General features: G+C 41.1%; 4 protein-coding genes across 6 annotated transcripts in view; 1 reads left to right on the top strand and 3 right to left on the bottom strand.

Annotated features, from left to right (window-relative positions):
* LOC139920735 (protein C19orf12 homolog) overlaps positions 1-13,130 on the top strand; it is a 252,531-nt gene extending 239,401 nt beyond the window's left edge. Inside the window, exons 1-3 of one of the 3 annotated variants that reach the window (XM_078283186.1) lie at positions 7,316-7,404; positions 9,425-9,641; positions 12,281-13,130. In XM_078283186.1, coding sequence (XP_078139312.1) covers positions 9,482-9,641; positions 12,281-12,546 — 426 coding nt within the window. In that variant the 5' untranslated portion in view covers positions 7,316-7,404; positions 9,425-9,481 and the 3' untranslated portion in view covers positions 12,547-13,130. Of the gene's footprint in view, positions 1-7,315; positions 7,405-7,720; positions 8,065-9,424; positions 9,642-12,280 lie in introns of those variants that run through there. The other 2 variants (XM_078283188.1, XM_078283191.1) reach the window with 2 other exon arrangements.
* On the bottom strand, positions 108-5,415 carry LOC139920741 (tumor protein p53-inducible nuclear protein 2). The gene is made up of 4 exons (XM_071910811.2): positions 5,290-5,415; positions 2,780-2,911; positions 2,339-2,513; positions 108-1,427 (listed from the first exon to the last, which is right to left on the bottom strand). Exons 2-4 carry the CDS (start codon positions 2,889-2,891, stop codon positions 1,199-1,201), a joined length of 516 nt encoding a protein of 171 aa, XP_071766912.2. The 5' UTR covers positions 2,892-2,911; positions 5,290-5,415; the 3' UTR covers positions 108-1,198.
* A 2,192-nt stretch (positions 13,131-15,322) lies between the features above and the next one.
* On the bottom strand, positions 15,323-17,187 carry LOC139920726 (L-selectin-like). Its single transcript, XM_071910793.2, has 5 exons — positions 17,078-17,187; positions 16,526-16,863; positions 16,173-16,476; positions 15,998-16,077; positions 15,323-15,895 (listed from the first exon to the last, which is right to left on the bottom strand). Exons 1-5 carry the CDS (start codon positions 17,112-17,114, stop codon positions 15,773-15,775), a joined length of 882 nt encoding a protein of 293 aa, XP_071766894.2. The 5' UTR covers positions 17,115-17,187; the 3' UTR covers positions 15,323-15,772.
* A 3,615-nt stretch (positions 17,188-20,802) lies between these two features.
* On the bottom strand, positions 20,803-22,924 carry plekhf1 (pleckstrin homology domain containing, family F (with FYVE domain) member 1). The gene is made up of 2 exons (XM_071910803.2): positions 22,530-22,924; positions 20,803-22,141 (listed from the first exon to the last, which is right to left on the bottom strand). Exons 1-2 carry the CDS (start codon positions 22,774-22,776, stop codon positions 21,528-21,530), a joined length of 861 nt encoding a protein of 286 aa, XP_071766904.1. The 5' UTR covers positions 22,777-22,924; the 3' UTR covers positions 20,803-21,527.
* Between the last annotated feature and the right edge of the window lie 307 nt (positions 22,925-23,231).

Raw genomic sequence — 23,231 nt, 5'->3', positions numbered from 1 at the left:
TGAAGAAACATGAATTTCCTCTAAAATCCTATTATGCTTTGCCATCATATTAAAACTGCCTAAGCTATATAATTGTACTACCGAATAAAATACATACAGCCACCAACTTAACAAAACAAGATTTATTTGCAATTTTTTTGTACATTTTATAAATACACACAAATACAAAAACATAGTAATCCAATGTATTTACAAGCATGTCTCTAAAATGAACAATTTGTGTAACGAAAAAGCGAGTACCCCACTGCAAAGTATAAAATGATATAGACTCAATACAAAACATTAACAGTGGTTTTGTAATCATTCCTTATGCAGAATCCATTTCAAACGAAAGGAACAATTTTCTTAGGAAACGACAGTAATTCATAGAATATAGTTGTGTTTTCACATGGCTTGGTGACTGTACAGGTCAACTCGGTAAGAAATTAGCTTTTAAAACACTAGTCACGATGACGTCTAAATCTAAGGCACACCATATAAAACATACTGAATACAACTGAGAGACATCCTATCAAAATGTGCCATAAACCAAATGCATCCTCATTTAGAACAAAGTATGCTATTTTTTCCAAATTTTGATCAGTGTCACACACTGTAACAGTAACAACACCTTTCACACACTTCCAAATTCCTAGCCCTACCTTTACTTACAGCTACAGTACTGAATCTCAACAACTCAAACAGCTCAATTGTTCTCCTCTGATACTGTACAAAGGCTTTTACTTGATAGCAACCGTGTTGCTCGTGCTTATCAAACCTGAGGGGCCGACTGTTTCATTCACGATGTCAGGAGATCAAGGGTCGTTCTCAGTGGTTTCAGACAGAGTGGGGGTTACATTGCAGGTTGCCTACATTAAAGCCAGGCTGCACATAATGAAAACTCATGTTGCTGTGGTTCAATTGGTTGATGATGTTCGACCCATTTGATACACAGAGGAAGTGGTGAATCTCAGAAGCTAGATGCACACTAGTTACTCTCTTGCAATGCAGAAGAAAGTTTGTGAGGTGAAACTTCAATATCCAATCTGCCTTGAAATGCAATTTGGTTATTCAATATGCTTTCAAATGCACTGATATAGAACATAAACAATGCAGGAAAGCCTAAGTGATTCACCCTCTCGAGGTCAAAGTGCAGCACACTGGGCTACTATGGAGGCAACCTGGAACGCGCCCTCACAAGCAGAGTCATCCGTCCTGCTTAGTAGTTGTAGAGGCGCTGGCAGGGCTGCTTGAAGTGGCCGTAGCGTTTCTCTGCGGGGGAGAAGCGCGTCTTGGCCAGGTTCTGCCTGTGGAGGGCGCTGCGGCTCAGCTTCTTGCGCTCAGCCTGGGTCCTCGCCCGCTGGACGGCCAGCAGTTGGACATTGCAGGGCAGAGGGATTCCCCAGGCCGCCAGGCGCCAGGAGATGTGCTGCCTCACCGCCACCGGCCTGGACAGACACAATGAGATGACATATCAGAAGAAATAGAATATGATTAGAGGGAGAGATTGAGCTCTGTGTGAGTGTACTTGGACTTCTATCCTTGTCATAACCAATTCGAGTCCTAGACCTTTGAAGTGAGGATATATATTTTCGTGAAGTGGTGTCATTTTGGACGGTCCTCACTACCACAAGGGGCTAGTTTAGGGTTAGGACTTGAGTTTAGAGTTAAAGGCATAGTTTGGTTTTTGGTTTCCTACTTACCCAGAGTCAGACAAACTATCTACTCAGAACTACTACTCAGATTATATCAACTTCTTATATCAGATTATATCAACTTCTTCTTTCAACTTTCTCAGTCCTGGCCGGACTTCCTTTATGGTATATTCAAGACGACTGGGAACTGGGAAACGTCCTACTTCCGAATAGGAAAAATACATTTGAACGGCCCTTCAACTCACAATTCCTAGTTGGAAACTTGGGACTATTCTCTGGCCTCAGGTTCCCACCAATATAATACTTCCAGGGTTCCCACCTCAACCACTTCAATGTTCTGAGGTGGGAAGTAGGACATTCCAGGTGGGAAGTTTCCCAGTTGTCTTGAACGTAGCATTACCTCTTCTCGCAAGACCACAGTTTTGTAAACTTTCAGGAGCTAGCTAGCCACGTAGCCATCGAAAATGACCATAGGCTAATTAAGTTGGATTTTGAGGAAGACCAGTGTGTTTCAGAGTTATTATTGTGAGCTGGAATACACTGAGTAGGTTTAATTCCCTACTTTTGAGAGGAGTTGCTACTTGATCCCGTAGACTTGCAGCAATTGAGCTAAGCTAACTGTTCCCATACCTTAAAAATAGGTATGGGAAGGTTTAGGGTCAGATCCTCACAATTATAGTAAAACAAACTAACTGCAAACTAACCTTGGAGAGTCCTCCTCATCTTCATCTTCAGAACCCAGCTCCTCCTCCTCCTCCTCCTCCTCCTCCTCTTCCTCTCCGCTCAGCCTGCGTCTCATCTGGTAGACAGACATGCTGGGATGCTCAATCAGCAGGTTCTCCAGGGGATCCGCCTCAGGAGCCGACAGTGGCCCGTTGTCTGTGAGAGGAACATCCCAGTACAACCAGTTCAGTATGGTCTTTTCATCCCAGTATAAGCTGTACCTGACCTTTTTTTTTTTTTTAACAATATCCATCAATGTTACTCCATTTCAAACATCAAAAACTGCAGTGGTCAACATGGTCAGCTATTTATAAGCCTATTCATACCTCATTGCTATTGCTAGTAATTAATTATTGGTCATTTTCATTGACTTTATAGATGTGAATAGCATTTCGGTTTGCCTCTTGGAGGTTATTTCTCACCTGGGAGATTAACAATGACCCATCCTCCTTCCTCAAACTCCATCAGCTCCTCGTAAGTGTCATCTGCCGCCTCGGTGTTCCCGAGCAGTTGAGAAAGGATCTTTCCAATCATTTTTTCACCTCTAGTGCAATCTGAAAACAACAAGAGCGGGTCGTGTGAAGAAATAGATTGTGGAGTAGCAGGGGGTGGGGTCAGTTCAGTTTGACTGGATGGAAGGGGGAATTAATATTGTGAGACAGTACTTAACAACTAAGCAATTGTTGTAAAAACAAAGTAAATCTATATATGCAAGTAATTCATACTCTTTCCCATTATTTCCCACTCACACAGTCTAGTTAACGTGTTGAAACTGTCAGCTACATATGTTGGTTTAACCCCACTACTGTTTATATTACATTTTATTGCTTCATTGTTTCATTGTTTTTTATTATTTCTAATAAATTTTTATAGCTTATTATACATTCTATTTTGATGTTTATATTCTATTTAACATTTTTTCCACTGCTGAATTATATTACTTTTGCTGCTAATTTCCCCATGGGTATCCATTGAATAGGTGTGGTGAGTCGCTAACCCTAAAAAATGTCATTAGTCTGGGTTTCAAAGGAGAGTTTTAGAGTCCTGGGATGGTGTAAATGCTGTTTCAGAGGCTTTTCCATCCTGACAAGAATACACTTCTGCAGAAATACTGAATAAATCTTTGCCATGAAAATGGAAAAATGACTTCAGTGTCAAAATAATCAGTATCTGCCTTCAAAAGCCCACACTGGCCGAACCCTAATGCTAACCTTCTCTTTTGGCAACAGAACGCCCAATGACTCTGCCACATATAGACCGCACTGTCAGCTGTCCCAACGCCTCCATCCCTGCTTGTGTTTTCGACTCTACAGATGGTAACAGCGCACACGGCTCCCCCTTGAGGCCGTCCCTGCCACCTCTAAGACCTGCCTCCAACCGAACACTTTGCCCCTTGGCACACATCCCTCCAAGTGGCCCATGTCATGTCAGCATTTAGCTCTCAGTGTCAACACACGGTCCGCTGCTTCCATCACGTCAGCTGAGAAACTGAAATAGAGTAAGTTGTTACCGGACAGAGTGATCTGGGGTCAATCTAGCACTCCAAAAGCGAAGGGACCGGGGTCATACAAGAGGCTGAAATTACACTGATAACAGTAATATTATATAATCTATGAAACCGGTTCAGGTTACCACCTCAGAGAAGGCAAACAACCTCCAGCTGGATGAAGTGGCAGTGACCCCAGACTGCAGCTGACTGACCTTTTGTCCCAAGTTGATGACCATATCCAGGCGAGGGACGTACACGACGGCATACACAGCATTCCTCACTGGAAAGCTCCAGCTGGCAAAGAAGCCTTGTAACTCTTGCTCTAGTATCAAGTTAAATTTATGCTTCAGGACTCCATGTTTGTTTGTGAGTCAATCATACTGTCATGGTAACAACTGATCATAGCCCTGCTCATATTCAAGAGACATTAACCCTAACCCTCTGATGACCCTGCCATACTCATCCAAACCAAACCTCTATATCCACCTCATTATACCTCAGCCATGATTACAACTTGTAAGTGAAGGCATCATACAGAATAAAATCCTTGCATCAGCTGATCCTGAAACCCCGCCTGTTAAGTTTCATCAAAACACAACCAACATGTCAGCTGTGACTCATTACATACCATACTGGGGAAAAAACAAAAACACATATAGGCCTACACCTTGATGGTATTCTTCACAACAGTTTTGTTGACAACATACAGTATATCTCTAAGTATATTCCATACAGTATTTTGCCTGCTTAAAATATATTTCAAATGAATGTCACTTGCATGTATGAATACACTTTTTGCTCAATTTTTGTAATTTTTGAAACGTGTGGAAATATATTCTGAAGTTAATGTAATTTCCTAATTATTTATTTATTTAATATTTCATTATTATTATCATTAGTAGTAGTAGTAGTAGTAACATGAATCTTATTCTTATTTATTTATTTGTTTATGTTAAGACAAACAAAGGGGATCCATAAATAGACCAGTGTTTTGTTTTTTTTAAGTGTCTGGATGCCTTCCTGTGCTTGTCGGTGTCTGAAATCTAATGTCAAAACAGCCTCCCTGCCAACACGGACACGCTGTACAGTCCAGTCATCGAGTCTGTTGCAACAAACCCTATAGGCGTCAACACCACAGTATATGATCATGCATTTAAAGAGCATTAGAGCTGGGCTTCAGATGGTAGCCTATGGTATAGAAGATTGATGTTGCTGTAATAGCCTACTGCATTCCTTATACCCGTATGAGTCTTTCCAAGTGGAAAATGCAGACTTGCTGTGATAACTTTGACATTCTATTCAAAGTATACGCTATCCTAGGCTGCCTGGCAGTGAGACTGAAAATTACAGAGAACAATAGGCAGAGAGGAAATTCAAGGCTCACAAAAGGCCAAGCCATTATCGCACAATGTTTGGCGAATAGAGGTTTAGATTTTACCTTACCTGACCGAACAGAAATGTCTTCTTTTTCCCTCGGGTGTGACCGTTTCACAAATTGGGTCCGGCTATGTTTCTGTTCTTCATGGATTTGTTTTGATCTCAAACTTGTTTATCAGTCGGAGTCCTTCCCACCCCCCCAGTCCCGAGACGTCACCAAATCCTACCAAATGAGGCGGGGCGTGTGTGCGTCACTTACTGCGTCATGACGGGCTGGAATTCCAACCCGGAACCGAGGGGACAGTAGCGTACAGGAGAGGCTTCTCACTACTGCCAGTAATGGTTAGAAGTCCACCGAATATCAGTCTGTGGCCAGTTATTAAATGAAGCACAGGACATATCATTCTGCTTCTGTTGTCAGGCAACTGCAAGAGCATAAAAAAGTGACTTGATTCTTGTCACACACGATAGCTAACAAGCTAACGTTAGCACCCGGTACCAGAAAGAGAGTCACATTTTGAAAACGCCAAAAAGTTGTTGTGCGCGTTTTTTATACTAAGTACATGAGACTCCAAAATCAGCGTGGCGAAATATATGCTTATGTCGGGATATGACAGGATAGTCGTGAATAGCCAGTTAGCATTTTAGTGACAAGTGGGTTTTAATGGACAAACATGCATTTGTTTCTCAAGCATGACAAAATATGTGACAGAAGACAAATGTTGTAACCATAGTCGGAATACAAAAACATATATTTAAAAAAATAAAAAGTTTATGTCTGACTTCTCCGCTATAGCCTATCTAGGCTATAGACTTGCATGCCTTATAAATCAAGCGTGTGCAGTATAGAGCACTTCTGCATTTTTGTGCACCGTTTATGACTCGTTCCATGTTTGGATACAAGCAGGAACAAAGTATCTTAATGAGCGAATGATATGGCAACAAAGTAAAACAAAGTGGCGAACTTGAGGCCAAATTTCACATCAGAGAACCATTCGACTATCAAGATAGTTCACCTCCTACTCCAAACACTACTACGCACGCTAGAAATATGAGCACCTGCTAAACATTTTTTTTTGTTTTTTTAACTAATTTCAAGACGTATCTAGGACACGTCTCACGACATTATGAGTGACCTATTAAGATCTTAAATACCATGCTGTTTCTCTAAATCAAATAAGCATCGGGTAGAATAAAAGATAATGAACCGACTGTGAGACATCCCAGCTAAAAGGAAGTGCACTACTAGTCTGAGATGCCTATAACTTACTGCGGTCTATGCTAAAGCATACAGTCTAACCAGAGATATTTCATGTGAGACAGAACCCATTACAATTCAACAGAGACCTGATCGATGATAAATGTTACAATAAAATGGCCAGGAAATTGTTTGACAAAAAAATCAATCCCCTCTTCAAAATATGTGTTGATGTCAGTGTTCCCTTTGCTTGCAAAGGATATTTGTCTTTAATCGTGATTGCAACAATAAAACCAAAGAACTAGTTCTATCATACAAAATTATGTCATGCTGTGAGGGAGATTCAAAATAAATTTTATTATAATTGCTCGTTTTGTAGGCTAACCTTGACAGGGAAACAGTCGTTTTTGGAATATCTTTACACATGTGCATGTTGGAATGATTGATGTTGGAATGATGTTTTTGACTGGGAAACTTCATGTAGCCGAAATATGTCTCCGTATATCTGGTGTAGGCCTACTGTTACACTTGAAGATAATTTTAGGAGAGGTAAAATGTACACTATTAACCTATTTTTGTTGTTTGGAAAATCACACATTCATCAAATGAATATAGAGTGATGTGAAGTTGTACTTGTACATTTTCAAGACAGACATTTTTTTCAGTTAGACTATTTTGATTACCTGAAATGTATTATTAGGAAAGCAGATACTCCATATTTGCTAACACATTGTGAATTTCTAGCCTTTTTTATGATTGAATGATTGCAATATTGATATTTTAGTAATGTTATTACAAATTGAAATACATTTTGAAAAAAGGAGTGAAACATCTTGCTTCGTCTGCTGCTAGATACTCTCTGATTGAGCAGGAAGTACAGTCGATCCCATCATTCATTGCGGACAGTCCTAACTTTCTAGAGAAGCGAAGTTGATGAGTGGAAAGGGAACTAAATTTATCCCACATTCACTTAAGGACTGAGGGTAAGGAAATATGTCTGCGTTATATCAACATTGTAACAATTGCAACATAAATATCGAGGGAAGGCTGGTGACAGCTGTTTTTGCTTACCATCGTTTAGCCAGACAACGAAATTATCCCATATTAGCCCATAAGGTGCGTACTAGGCTTTATGATATATTTATTAGTTTGGTAGGCAATTTTATGAAAGAAACACTGGCGAAACTTGGAAATGGCGTCAAGATGTGACCATGCAGCGCGGACAAGCTCTTCTGTCTTCATTGCATTGAGTGTATCATAACGAAAAAACACTGTAACTTTCTCTCGAGGGACTCAGTAGTGAGTTTATAGTGACCTTTGTTTGCTATCCTCCCTTCTTGTAAAGCAGTCGAACGTCACGCCAAACTCCATTCAAAAGTCTGCCAATTTAATCTGGCCTTTGTTATTATTAGGCATAATAGCAGCCGCTCTCAATGCAGCCTTAACTTTTAGAATAGTTTCACACCGCCCCCTTCCTAGCACTGTTACTGGGCTGTACAGGGCTTTGTGGTTTCTTTTTGACACGTGCACAGGTGAAAAAGAAACTACATACCCTGCACAATCCTGTGACAGTGCTACTCTGCGGCAGTGTTTGGTGAAAGGAGATAACCGGGACCAGATCTGAAAGTTGAAATTTAATAGAAGTAAGTGTTGCTTTACGGTTTATAGGTCTCAAGTTATGTTCTACGTTATATGTGTACGTTTGCCGATAAACAATGCAGCATTAAATATCCGGAGTTTTGCAGGAGTTCAGCGTGATGGTCTCGCCATACGAGAAAACGGAACATATCAGGGCTAATTGTGTCTGTGGTATTCGATAGTGAGTTTCTGTTCATCTTAACGTACTTTCATGTGTCTTTTTACATCATATGATTTTCTGTGGTGTAATTTTTGAGCTATAGCTGAATACAATTTTAAATTCCTGCTGTAAATTTGCATCTAAAAATTAGGATATTAGGCCTACTACAGGTCTAGTGAGACATTTTTCTGAAAGCAAAAAAAACCTCAACATTCAGTTTGAACTCTTCCACAAATCTAGGCTATGGTTGTGCAACCAAGGCTATCATCCTTTCACTTTTAGTATTTAAGCTATTGTGTATGCATGAAAAAATACACATACACAGCCAGGTGATGGCAGACTTGACCTAAATTAGACCCTAAAGTTACTATACTGTCTGTCTGATAGAATGACAGTCCACTAACCGGTCAGCCATGCTGGTCATATGTCATGTTTGAAGTGACACAATCATTTTTCAATACAAGTAGCCTACTCTCGCTTAGGGTTTGACCATGGGTTTTTGCAGGCAGAAAGTTGAAGCTGAAAGAAAAACTGAAACTAACTGCACAGAGACAGTAAAGTTTTATTTGCAGGTTTTAGACTGTTGTTATGCAACTGTGGTCAGGGGGGAATTTCCCATCATGACAGCAGTGAAAGACACTGACTGGCCTTCATCCAATATTTGATAAAGGCCCAAATTTGGTCTGATATATGGAATGGGAGTTTAGCTCAAGGGGCAGGAGGAAAAGAGAATGAAGTGGAAGAGACGTCGCTTTTAACAAGGGCCACATAGTTTGCATCAGTAGATTCCCAACTCCACTTGCTTGATAAGTTGCTATACAATTTTATTTGGAGAAGAAATGCCATATTAAATAGTATAAAATGGCAACATGCCTGGATCAATCCACATAACTATGCAATTACAAATTAAGTGAATGAAGTCTCATATAAAATTCTTCACCAATGTTACCCTTGTGATAATGTCACTTCGAATATTGTAATGTAAATGTAAACTGTAGCTTCTCTCTACCATGAAGCAAGAAACAGTATAACACCTATTTTGCTGTTGTGGATGAATGGGAAAATGTTTTTGAATGACAAAGTTGGGTAGTGTGTGATCTCTCGTCAACAGCTTCCCCACTGGATGGCAAATGTTTACTCAGGTCCGGTCATTCATTGTAGTCTGACCTAGGCTTAAGGGTTCTGTCTTGTTTACTTTGGAAAAGACACCACAGCTGAGTTGACTGTCTACTGCCCTGCCTCGTCAGCGCCTTGATGCAGGGATGCCCCCACGGATGGATGATGTCATGCGTCTGTGCTGTGACATATCGGCACACGAGCAGATGAAGGTTGCAGTGAAGAACTCGACCAAAGGAGCGGTGGTGGCAGGAGGGACTGCCTTTCTAGGCGGGCTGCTCGGCGGGCCTCCGGGAATCGCTGTTGGTAAGTGTTGTGACCAGATTAAATTCTGGCTTACTGAAGCATAATATGACTAGTTAATATCAGCATCAGAGGTTCCCGACTGGTAGTGAGTGAAACAAAGTGAACAGCCACGGCGCACACGCTGCAGAGATTTCTGCATTGGGCCCTCCTGCCACGCCAAGGTCCGTTCAAAAATCTGGCAATTTGTTTTTGCCTTACTTATTGGCAAAAAACACACATTGGAAAATATAATTTGAGACTTTATTACTAATCGGTAGGATGTTGCGGTAAATTTGGCATCTATATAATCCTCCAAACAGCTTGAATTTTAACAGACCAGACCATTTTTGCGCTGGGGAATTGGAGTTACTGTACACACAAAATAGCAACTCCTTACCAAAAATCCACAGACAACAGGAATCGTGGTAATGTCAGTATCATAATCACAGCAAGCATCCATCGAACCAACAAAAAGAATGTGCTAACTCAGTAAAACATGACATTGAATAACATTCATTGTTGTTGATTCTGAAACAGTCCAACCGGCGCCACCATGTTGATGATGGTCACCAGAGGGCAGAGTGTTGTTGTCATGACAGCACTGAACGACCAGAAATTACACATAGATCCTTTAAAGCAATATTCCACTAGTTTGAACATGGGGGTTATTCGCCATGAAAAGCATAATATAAACAACTCACCAATCAGATCAGATGCAGCTGGACGAGTTTGTAGTGTTCGGATTTTTACTTCCCATTCATTTGAATGAGGCCACGAGAATAGCCTGAAAACTGACATTTAACACGTTGACGTTAACAGATTCAACAACAGATCCTGCTTTTAGGACAATAAAGCAGTCCTGGGTCCTTCATCATTTTGCATTTCTATTCTTGGTTTACACTAAAATGAGTATTTAAAAATAAAAGTAGATCCGGTCTCCCAAACAGGAACTATCTCTCCTAAATGGGATCCCTCTGCTATGTTGTTTTCTATGAATAACAATCTATTTGGCAAAATTATGTTCTAAACGTTGGACCCACAGTTAATTGAAAATCACAGTAGGAGGATCTGTTGTTGAATCTGTTCACTAACGTGTTAAATGTCAGTTTTCAGTTTATTTTCGTGGCTCATTGAAATGAATGGGAAGTGAAAATCCGAACGCTACAAACTTGTCCAGCTGCATCCGATCTTGGTGACTAGTTTCTATTCTGGTTTTCATGGTGGTCAGGTGCCGAATAACCCCCATGTTAAAACTAAGCGGAATATTGCTTTAAGTCCTGTTGGTGACCAGCTATATGTGCATCATATCAACACAGACATGATCATAAGACCGGTTCGCACCAAGCACCCATGTGGTTTCTTGTTGACTGGCTTGAACTAAAATAATCAGCCACAGGTGACCGCGTTGCCGTCGTTGGGAGTGTAGCATATCAAGAAAGAACCTTTCGTCTTAGGGGTTAGTTGCAGGACTGAGGATGATTAATGAGTTCATGCACGAGGCCAGACATTCAATGTACAGAGTTTCTGAGAATGAATGTCTCACTGAGGGCTCTACTGAGAGTGATGCGAGCAGAGAGGTTAAGCTTCCGGCAGACAGAGCGAGGCGTACATGGTCTTTAGTCACGTACAGTAGGTGTTGTGGTTTTACTGTATAAAGAACTCCTGAAGTTTGCAGAGTTTGGTAGCATGAGACTGATCAAAGACTTTGTTCTTTATCTTTTCTATTTTCTTATCCTTCTTTCATTTTCTTAGAAGATTTAGTATGACTTATGTGTTTTTATGAATTTTGATGTTTGTTAGGTTGTAATTTGCATTCTTGTTAACATTTTTGCAATATTCATGGTATTGATTATTGTTATGTTCTTTTACTTGACATTTTTCTATTTGATTTTTCTTTTGATTTTTGGTATTCAGATATACAGTAGTGATACTTTATATGTTTCTGTGGCTGATGTGAGGCAGATTTGGCTTATCTTGATGACACCATTTTCTTTTCATCATTGTGCATTACATTACATTACGTCATTTAGCAGACGCTTTTGTCCAAAGCGACATACAATAAGTATATTATTGATTTGGGTTACTGTTTGCCATCAGTAAGAATCAGACCTTCAGTTGCATTCTATTATGCTCCCATATTTTATCATGTCACAACTTTATTAAAATATGGCAGCATAATAGTGTGCAACTTCTCCATGTTTTTTATCTGATGCCTTCTTCACAAAGTCAGCCTTACCTAAAGTTTTTGGGTGTGCGTCTCCAACACCTGTGTTCTACAGGAATCAGACCTTCGACAAAAACCCTGTTGATACTTAACCTATGGAATTCAAAAGTTCACGTTACAACTGCCTGATCAGGGCGTCAACCGGAAGGCCTGGGTTTGATGGCAAGATAGTTAATTCTCACCTGCTGCGGGGCGCTGCACTAGCTGGCAGACCCTGCACCCCAACAGAATTTTCCTCCTTGGGGTGTGAATAAAGTAGGCTACATCAAATCAAAACATGCCAAAGTGAATTTGGAAGGCGAATTAGATCTGTATTTCCTAATTTATAGCACAAGGTGGCACCATTTCCTTTCCCTTAAGTCATATCTGATGCAGGCACTTTACATGCTGGTCACATACAATCGCTAAATACTGACACGCTCTGTCTCTCTACCAGGCGGAGCGGTGGGTGGTCTGCTGGGCAGCTGGCTGACCAGCGGCCAGTTCAAGCCTCTGCCTCAGATCCTGATGGAGCTGCCGCCTGCCCAGCAGCAGAAGCTGTACACTAACATCGTGGCCATCCTTGGCAACCTGGACTGGACCGACGTGGCCCAGCTCGTCGCCCTGGTGATGGGCAACGCCACGCTTCAGCAGCAGGTCACTGCTGCATTGCTAAGCTACGTCGCCAAAGAGCTGAGGGCAGAGGTGCGTTTTGGAGACTGAGGGGAGGTTTTTTTTTATGGGAACAAATACATCGATACAGATATACGTCTTCTTCACCATCTGTCCTGAATGTGTCCACTTCTCAACATGGATTTACAATGAGACTGACAGTTGCACATGGGCTGCTTATGTTGGGTTGGTATGCCAAACACAACCTGGGTCAAATACAACTTGAACTCTTTTTTATGCACTTAAGTTAGTTTGCTTGAGTCTGAAGTGCCTAAAATGTGTGGATGTTTTCCCTTTCAAGACTATTTGAAATTCAGCAGCTGACAAGGCCTACAGTCCTCATAAAATTAACTGAATTTCTATCTTAATGAAAAATCTGTGTCTATGTTACTCCATAGTGAGTTCATAGTGACTTTAGCCCTAATACTCTCCGCTCTGTCTTGTATGGCAGACAAATGTCATCGTCACCCTCAGCTCTCTACTTTTTTATCCTGGAAGATACTGTCCCTGGAGAATAAGCCCTTCTGGACAAGAGCGTGTCCTGTCTCATCATCCCCACACGCTGTATTGGGGTGTTTTTGATATACCTCTGTTTATGAATTGGAAATGAAATTAAAATTGTGAAGCTATTGCTCCTTCTTTGACTGATTTAATTGTTACTGGAAGTTAGGCATAATTAGTTCACTGAGAGCATAAAGGCAGCATGCACAATACCAGGGCCTTGGCACTGGAACTCCCAAGTGGAATGGAACCATCATTAATATTATTAGTTATATCTGTGTTTATTCTACTATGACACATTGAAATGGCAGCTGTGAAATGGGTCCATTGGCTCTGGAAGGAAATTAAATTACTAGACTGATCGGAATAACCATCGATTGGAATGCCAGTTCTCAGAGATGGCAGTGGTAAGAGCCTATGACAAAACACTGGCAAACCCCTTGGCAGATGAAATCCCCACATGGCAGCGGGGTAGCACCATTTCCGAGAGTTGGCAGCTTGTTTGCCAGATCGCACGCAAGACCTGCTGCTGACTCTGAAACCCTGTGTGTGTCAGTCAGCAGTGTGTTTTCAGGTGAATAGTGTCTACGTGATGACATTTCTACCATGTTTCCTGTAGTTGCGCAGAAAGTCATGTTTCCCCTGAATTTGTGATGCTCATCATTTCTGCATTCTGCAAACTAACTGTAGCATAGAAACTGGGGCATGGCTCATATTTGTAAACAATTGTACACTGAATGTACCTAATATTAGGGACATCCTCTTGATATTGAGTTGCAGCCCCTTTTCCCCCAATCCACATCTGAGTTGTCTCAAACCAAAATTCTTATCGAACTGGTCTGCTTCTCTTTATCTCCATCTCCTCCTTTGTGATTGATATAGATTTAGTAAGGGATAATGGCTTTTACCTGGATTCACTTCACCAGTGTACATTATGAAAAGAGTTAGTGTCCCTAATAATTTGTACAGTTAGTGTAGATTTGGAGTGCTGTTCTTTGATCACCTTGCCTCTCACCTTACCACTATGATCCTAGATACTGAGGCTTATTCCTACGTGGAGAGATCTGGAAGTGCTCAAAGAAATGTAATGTGTGTATCTGACTTGTTTTTAATGTTCTACCTTCCTCTGGTTTACACCAGAAATGGAACGGACACATAGTGGAAGTTCATGTGGAAGTCACAGCAGGGGGTGTTGACGCCAGAAGTGTATTTCTACAGTATATGTATGTGGAAATAGGCTGTATTTGAAGCAATGCTAAGGGTCATATAGCAGCAGCTCCCCGTATTCTTCCTCGTCGGTGATTAACTTCATTTATGCATGTTCTTCACTTTCTTCACAGACTCACTCTTTCTCTCTATCTAAAATAAAGAACCAAAATGAAAGCAATAAAGAGAACTTAGAAAGCCAAACAGTAGACTAATAATCAACAAGTGTCTTACAATATAATGGGCTCAATGTTTAAGTATCAAAGCGGTAAAGGATGCAAGAGCGGCGTATTTCTGGTGGTCCAGCCTCTTCTCAAGAAACTTAGTCTTGACCCCTTGTCTTTTAGTGTATGAGTCAACATAATATCTAAATATAATGTCTGGTTTAGAGCACTTCACAGCACAGAGACTGCTCTTCCTGGAGTGAGCAAAGAGCTTTTATTGGCAAACGACGGAGAACGTTACATAAGTTTTTAGGACAACAAAAAATACATCTGAGGACATTTCTGTGTCTTTGTATCATCGAAGACCGACAGGTTGACTTCCAAAATAATATGTGGACTCTTGTTTCACAAAACACATACGTAGGATATAAGGAAGTAAAGTTATACAGAATATATTTTGTCATGTCCACATGGGTGAGTTCTCAGGATTAAAAGGCCATTACTCCTCTCATTTTATTCATGCAAAATATAGGCAAACATAATAATCCAGGACAAGGACATAGATGCTGGTGTGCTAGGATCATTCTAGGATCTATTTTATTCTCATTTGAAACAACACACTTAGTACTGAACAAATTTTTTGCACTCAGAATGCCGAATGCTAGAAATGCGTGTCAGTATGTCAATGCATTTATCATGCATTTACAAAAATCCTTAAAATGTGTAAATTCATTTAATCTGCCTGATGTCTATCAGCTTTTATATTATTTCGAAAGTAGCTCTATTTCTAATAAATACATGAAATAAAAAAATGAATATATACTGCTGGATGCTAAGAACTTTATCTCCAACACCAGGAATTAAGAAAATCATTCTTTATTTCAACTGACGCCCAGGCAACTTCAAAGGGGGAAAAGGGAGGTGAAACTTGCTCAACAACTACAAGACCATGCAAACTTTGAATTCCTGTCAAAATATGAAAAATGACATCACACAGTTATATCTACAATATCATTTGTATTTCTCAAAAGAAATGTCTAGCTCCTGGCATTGTAACCTATGCATAAGTCTTTCCCACCATTTCAGAACACAAGTCAAAACCCTTAAAAACTCCTTTAAAATGTATTGATAAATATGTGAATAAATAAATTGCTAAATATGTTGATGCTTTTTCATTAAAAAGTTTTAGACACATATGCCTCCTGCAACATAATCTGTGATATGTGGTTAAATATGATTGTTAGAAAAATGAAGACATATTTCTATTGTGCATCTTATATAGGATACACCAAACCAACTAGCTATGATTGAATAAAACAATATTGACTATATGAGTGAACAACGCTAAAGATCTAGGACTGCGCCTATAAGATGACAACAGACAAAATATGAATCTTCCTTCCATGTCAAACGTCGTTCTTCTCGCTCTCTTCTTGCTTGAGGAACACGTTTCCATCGCGCGTCATCCTCCAGCTCAGTTTGATGTCTGCGTTCACCCCTCTCTCTCTCTCTCTCAGCTTCCTCTCCATCTGAGCACCAAAAACAGATTATAATGTGTAACGACAGCAAATGTTCTGTTTTGATTCGGTCAATCATATTCAAATGCAGAAAGACATTTGTGGGATACCAACCTGTTGTAAAAGCGCCTCAGCGGAAGCATTTGGGTCCACAAAGGAGGTCAGCTTCATCTTGAACACTTGTCTCTTCACTTCTGTTTGACCCGAAAAGACACAAGGTGGTAACTTTTTAACAGCGCTTACAGGACATGCAGTAGCCACATTTTGAACTACTTTGAAAACAACTCACCGTAGTAGCACACAAACTCAAATTGTGTCATGCAGTGCCAATCTGCCCAGTTGCCATGGTATATTCCTACCATGGCAGCACAAGCACCCCCGCTGCTGTTGGGTTCAGTGTCCCTCCAGTACTTAAATGATGAGTTACTTCCACCAGACCAGAGGCTCCATGGCTCTCTGTACAGGCCGATCCAGACATTAGTATTCTCTGGTTTTAGTTCCAGTATCTCCTGGTTTTCAGCCTGGTTTCTCATGCTGGCCAGGTCTGTGTAGCACTCCCTGCAGTACCTCTGAGCATCAGCACAGGTCATTTTCTGTGGTGATTGAATATATTTGCCAGAGACCGGCAGACTACCTGACTACCTGACTACCGCTTTCATACATAACTACACAGTGTTGTTTAGAATGGTAATTATTAGGCTCTCCAGGTGACCAGTTTCTAAACTCCTCCTCTTCTGCATTATAGTAACTTTTATCAGAGAGAGACCACATCCAGTTTTTCGTCTCGTCGTACAGGCCTATCCAGGCTCGTCCAGTGAAACCCTCTACCAGGTTAGCTAGTGCGTTCATGTCCTCCATGTTGTCCACAGTGGCCAGGTCAGTGTAGTTCGCTCTGCAGTAGCTCTGGGCGTCCTTCCGATTCTTTTTTATACGGATGAAATAGTACTTGTGACCAAGGCAGTGGTGGACAGCGCCCAACACTGTGGTGGGAAACAGCAAATGGGTTGGAACAGAATGAATCAGTTCTGGCATGCATTCAGGTCAGTTCAACAGAGATCAGTTACTTGCAGAGGCGATGTACACTAGGGAGGATTACCTCGGAATTTGAAATTTTAGATGCAAACACAATAAAACACACACACACACACACACACACACACGCACACACACACGCACACACACACACACAATGACCTGAAAGTAGCGTTATAAGAATAGTTCTCCCCTTCATACCTGTGCTGTGAAGTGATTTCCATAAATGCGCTGCTTATGACTACTTCACACGTTGATAATAATAATAGTTCAGATAGCACTGCTACCGAATTTTAAAAAATAAATAAAATGAAAACATATTTTAGCACCAAAACCTAAGCTATTAGGAATCAAGCAAATCATTTTATGTCACATTGACACTAATGCTCTTTGGAAATGGAAATCAACACGTTACAGTATCATGTAAATTTTTGATTCCAGTGAGAAAATGGAAAATTGGCAACATGAATTTGTCTGGTTTTTAAAACAGTAACAATGCATAAGCAAAGTCTTAGTAGCTTATATACAGTATATTACTTTATATTGATTTGCTTAAACCAATGCCTATATGATTATAACAATGAGAAACTGTTGTAGTTAAAATGAATTGTTGCCTGTTCATTATCTGCAAAAACTGAGTAAACTGAATTTTTAAGTATCTGAGTGATTAAAAGGAAATCCCAATAGGTTTGTAGAAATTGCAGACATGGTCCAACCTCTGTCTAAAATCATTGAATTATAAAAGAAAACTATATGCAACAATCTCACCTAAAGGAATGAGTTTGTTGAAGTTCTTGCTGTAGCTTGTCTCTTCACCACTCTCTTTATGATTTAGTTATCTCCACTTCCAATCTCTGTGTGTCTTTTTGCATGATTTCATATGCAAAGATATTGAAAATGCTGATATTGTGCTTGGAGGGCAAAGCAAGGTCAAACACAGGCTCTCTCTCTGTCTCTCTAGTTATCATAGTTTGACTTTTGCCACTTTTAGACTTTCAGTGGAAAATACTGAATAACCTTAAATCAATTTTCTAAAGATAAAACCCTCTCCAGGTGAGAGAAGGTCTGGTGCCCAGCTACAGCGCACCTTCAGTCTTGGTGCTCTGTGTCACAGTTGAATAAGAAACATTGGCAGTTTATTAGATGATTTCCCAGCACACATTGCATTTGAAAACCCCTTGCTCCTCTTGTTTGGATAGTCACAGGAGCAGAGTGAGCTGCTTCCTTGTCCGCTTACGGTAAAAAGTGAGTAAACGGTAAGTGGATTCAACAAATAAACACTAGACTAGACTTTTGATGACTGAAACCTATTGCCTTCAGTTCACTCAGTGAGTTTTACTACAGTAGAACAACAAAAAATTCAGATTTTTTTCAGTCAACTTGCAATTTTCAAGGTAGCAAATTTATCTATACAAACTATCCTTGTCCGTTTTTGTTTTTGTTTGTTTGTTTGTTTTGCATTCCTATGCTTCGGACTGGTCTGCATGTATTTCTGTACATTCTCTGCATATGAGTCAGTACATATTTCAAATGTATGCATTTGTGATGTCTGTTGGTCTGCACCAATCACTCATTTATTGAGATGTAAAAATGATCTCAGACTTGCAGTCATAGGTGTTCAAACAGATTTATCACAAATACATTTTCTAGATGACAATCCATAGCTTTGTAATGGTTTCAGACAGCCGTTACCACCAAAGTCATTTTGACCTAGGCCTATGTGGGCTGAGCCAGCTGCTCTGTTGCTGGGGCGAGGATGCAGTCGGGCGTCATTTGGTGAGAAAAAGGGAGCTTTCTCATAAAGAGGAACTTACTGACCATAGCGCTCTCAAAAAACACCACAGTGTTGATGTCAAGCAAGGTGATGTTTTGGAGTGTTGCACATAAGCAGTTACTGTTCATTTCCTTCCTGTTCTTTCGAAGACTTAGCGGTTTAGAATAAATGGCTGGCTTTCCCAGGGTCTCATGCTCAGCTGCCCTGCACTCCTGCACGCCACACGTTCTCGCTTTTTGGTTCCAAAATAGCCAACTTCTGTTTTTTATTTTACTATTTGCTCTGTGTCCCATTTTTGTAAATTATTGTGTAAACGTGGTATTTTTTTATTACACAGTAGTTAGTTGAAGTCGAAATACTCAAATTTGGTATATTTTCAAGGAAGGATGAAAAACAGTTTGTGGTGATTTGAGAGAAGTATTGAATGGAATTGGGTGTCGTCAGACTAGGCTGTTGTATGGTTAATTTCAGAAATTCTATCGAAAATCATCAACAAAGGAAAACAAAAATATACATGCAGAAATACATCTCTTTCACATCACATTTGTCTTTCTCCATTTGACATCAAAGAAAACCATCAAACCCAAGCCATATTAGAAATCTTAGATACTTTTTACTTTATACTTATTTTTCCCATGTCTAAGCCTGGTACTGGCCTGTGATCTACTGTGGAAAAGCAAGCCAGGAAGCCATGAAATTCATCCTTCATGCCAGATATGTGCATGTTACACTTCTGATTCTCCCTCTGAGATCAGTACAGCCATGTAAAGTTATAAAGTTTACATGAGGTTTAGTCTGCCACAACAAACATCAGCACAGCCTAATTAGTTAGAAAGAAATAGTAAGTAAAATTGTATTCATATAGCTCCTGTTCTATATGATTAAAAGTGCTTCACAATGGGATACTAGGAAAAATAATCTCACATAAAGCTGTGTTTTTCTATGTAGATTTCCTTCAGGGAATAACAGAGAGTGCTTGTTTTCACTCACAATGTTGTCATTATGTAATGTATTTAAATGAATCAGTTCAATCGGTACACCTGCTCGAAGGTGTCGTTTTTCAACATGGAACAAAAGGTGAAACATTTCCTTGTTCCGTGTGGTCGACTGCGTGAAAATTTCAGTGGAAAAAACACATAGCAGAGTTAGTGATGCCGACAGATCCCAGCCTGTGAGAAAGCAGGTAGAAGTCAAACAGGTTTCACACTGGCGGCAGCATGGGATTTACCCCATTGCTGTGTTTCAAGAATAAATCGGACTGATCCACTGTGAGTTTCGTGCCATATTCAAAGCAATGTCTCATGTATGGTGAAAACATGAGAGGATTTGCCATTGTCACTGCTTTTACTGCTTGCGGTGAAGGGTCATTTTGCCATGGGGTTACCTCAGCCATGTATCAGAGATATTGAATGTGTGATTGAATGGTGTGTATAAGGTGTGTGAGGTTCAGCGAGTGTTCATGGAAGTTTTTGACCTCAGGCCTCCTATCAAGGATGATGGTAGTGAGCTTGGGGATCTGCCAACTGTGATGTTGACACGCTGGAGGACAGGTTTGGCCAGAATATGTTTTTCTAAGTAAGGGTTCACGTGGAAAACTCCAAATCAAACACTATGTAAGCTGCCACACCTTCCCTCCTTCCCGACAAGCCCCGCCCACCCCTACCCCTACACCCCACTGCCACGCCTTCTCGTCACACAGGTGAAGAGAAAGACAGGTGCACCCACACAACAACACAACACAGTTTGATTGAAACATGCTGTCATCACTCTCACCGAAAGTATTTAGCAAGTCTTATTCATATGTTTACAGATCAGTGACTGTTGACTTTGTTTAGCAGTAGCTTGAGGAAAGAATTCCAGTTCATGCAGAAAGCCAAAATGTCTCTCATATTTGCAGCAGCCATCAGACTGAATAACTTGAGATAAACACTGCTCCATGTTTACAAAGGAACACTGGCTAACGTTAAGATGACTTGAAACTCATGCTGGCGTTAATGCAGTTTCCATAGCAAAAAGAACAAGTGAAGTTAAACAACTTGAAAGCTTGTTCTGAATATAGTCTTCACAATAAGAATAACACTGAAATCATAACAAATGACATAAACTCTTGCCATTGTTTTTAAAGTTTATTTATTGTTCACAGATCATTTCATAGCAATGCAAATCAGAAGATGTTTTGATATAGAAAATATATACAGTATTGCTATTTGACAAAGTAAACATTATATGACACATACAATAATATGTATTTCATTATACAATAAATATTATATTGCAAAATATGAAGTGCAAAAGTTTTTTTTTCATGTAAACGAAGACCGACACATTCACGCTTAATGCATAAGACAGCCCTAAGTCGAATAAACGACAACTATGGCAGACTGAGGCTAAAGGGTAATGGTGGATACACTCTAGATCTTCTGTAGAGTAAATACTTACTGAGAAAATAAAGATGCTTGGGAACTATTAGTGTTTCCATAAAATACACACAATTAAAACAATTCTGTAATGATAAATTCTGCACAGTAATAAATAAGTAAATAGCAAATAATTTTCTTTAATGCATGTGTTCCATTGTTTGGGGGTTTTCTTATGCTCTCCACCACATGGTTCTGACCTGGGTCAAAATGCCTTTTAATGCCTCTGTATAGCTGCATCAGCTCTGTGTCCAAGTTTCCTGGTACATTGGATCCATGCAATAGAAACCCCAAAGGCCTACCCTATATTTGTTAGAAAACACTGAGAAGTATTTAGGAGTCCAGAACCCTAGTGTACATGGTCAAGCTCAGTCATTAGCCGTGGGACTGATCATAGCACTCTTCTTCATGTGATTCTGTTTCAATGGGGCGCCTCGTGCTCTGGTTTCAGGTAGACGTAGGGCGACCAGGAGTCCATCTCGGAGTCCAGCCACCTGTTGGGAGCATGGTCCTCCATCGGCTCCTCTCCCTCCTCGTCGTCGCTGGACCCCTCCACCTCCAGAGCCCCGATGTCGTCTTCATCTGAGCCGTTCTTCCCGTCGCTGTTCCCCCTCCGACGAGATCTCTCTTGGGTTTCCGCCTCCTGCGTAAGACTCGAGTGACACAGCCTGCAGACCCTCAGCGGCTTCTTGGGGTCAATGTGTCCTATCACCGCTCGTTGCTTGGAGCACGAACCGCACACCACGAAGCCGCAGTGTCGGCAGTGGTGCCGCCGCTGGGTCATGGTGAACTTGTCAGAGCAGCGCATGCAGATGGCCGAGGCCCGGTCCGGGATCCAGGTGACGGCGAAGTTGGACCCGGGCTGGCGGCCGCCGCTCTGCAGCCACCTGGAGCGGCAGTCCTCGATGTGTTCGATCCAGGCCCGCTTCTCCTCGGTCGAGGCGGCCCCCACGTAGAAGGACTTGCGCGGCGTACGTATAAGCCATTGATTACTCATCCTCACACCGTCCTCCAAGTCCTCCAGCTGGATATCCTCTGGAAAGATGGAGGGAAAATGGCATGTTAATACAACATAACAAAGGAACAAGGAACAAAGAAACTTGGCTGATGCGTAGACGGTCAACAAGCTCGTCAGTCAAGAAAAGTTGGGCCATGGCCGAGAGGTTGATTACAGCCATTCGAAGCGTCCTAATTCTCTAGAACATTTATTTGAAAGACTACAGGAACAAATGTCTCAAAAACGATACTTGGAGAACATTTGTATCCATCAATGGGGCCGTCATCAACCCTAACCCATAAATTGATCAAAATAATTGCCTGACAACAATCAAATAAACTCCTGCAGTCCAGAAGTGCTAGAACAGGCCTACAATCCATACTGTTTCTCCTCCCTAACACCCACAGCAGCTGATGAGTTGCTCACCTAGAGGGATTATCTGCTGGTTCTTGTGCCAGCGGCCATGAAGGATGATGCTGCCGTACACCAGTATGTCATTGAAGAGGAAGAAGACCTTGGGCTGCGGCCTGCGACGGCTCAGCTTTATCAGACGTCCCTCTCCGATCAGAACCCGGCCCGGCTGGAACAGGGGCTTCCCCGGCGGGCCGAACGAACTCTCAACCGCCTGGATCCTCTCGCGGTTCTCCTGGGTAAACGCTAGCTGGTCCACCATGGTGTCCTGGGTAATCTCACTAATGGATCCAGGAGTTGGTTCACAAATGAATTAGTAGGTTGTTTACTCTGCAGCGGTCTGTGTGCAGTGCAGTGGTATCTCTATGCCTCCGTAGGATGTTGGATGTTGTCATGTGTCTGACTTGTCTCTCAAATGAGGCACAGAGCGCAGCAGGCGGCTTATATGTCCCCCTACTGACGTGATGAGTGTGACAGCCCTCCCGCTCTGTGTGCTTCCTGGTTGTGTTTCTGTTGCAGGTGATTGACAGGCAGAGTAAGAGGGGAAGTTCCACAGCAAGGGCATTTCTGAGAGAAACAAGTTTTGCAAGATACAATGAAGGGAGGGGTGTGGAGGAGCATGTTGAACTAAACTTAAAAAAAACTTTTGAAAGCTGAGCAGTTACAAACTCATTAACTGCGAAAGCATTAAGCAATAATTACACTGCAGCCCAAATT

Source organism: Centroberyx gerrardi, chromosome 1, assembly GCF_048128805.1.
Source record: "Centroberyx gerrardi isolate f3 chromosome 1, fCenGer3.hap1.cur.20231027, whole genome shotgun sequence".
NCBI lineage: Eukaryota > Metazoa > Chordata > Actinopteri > Beryciformes > Berycidae > Centroberyx > Centroberyx gerrardi.
This window is presented reverse-complemented; position numbering and strand designations above follow the sequence as displayed.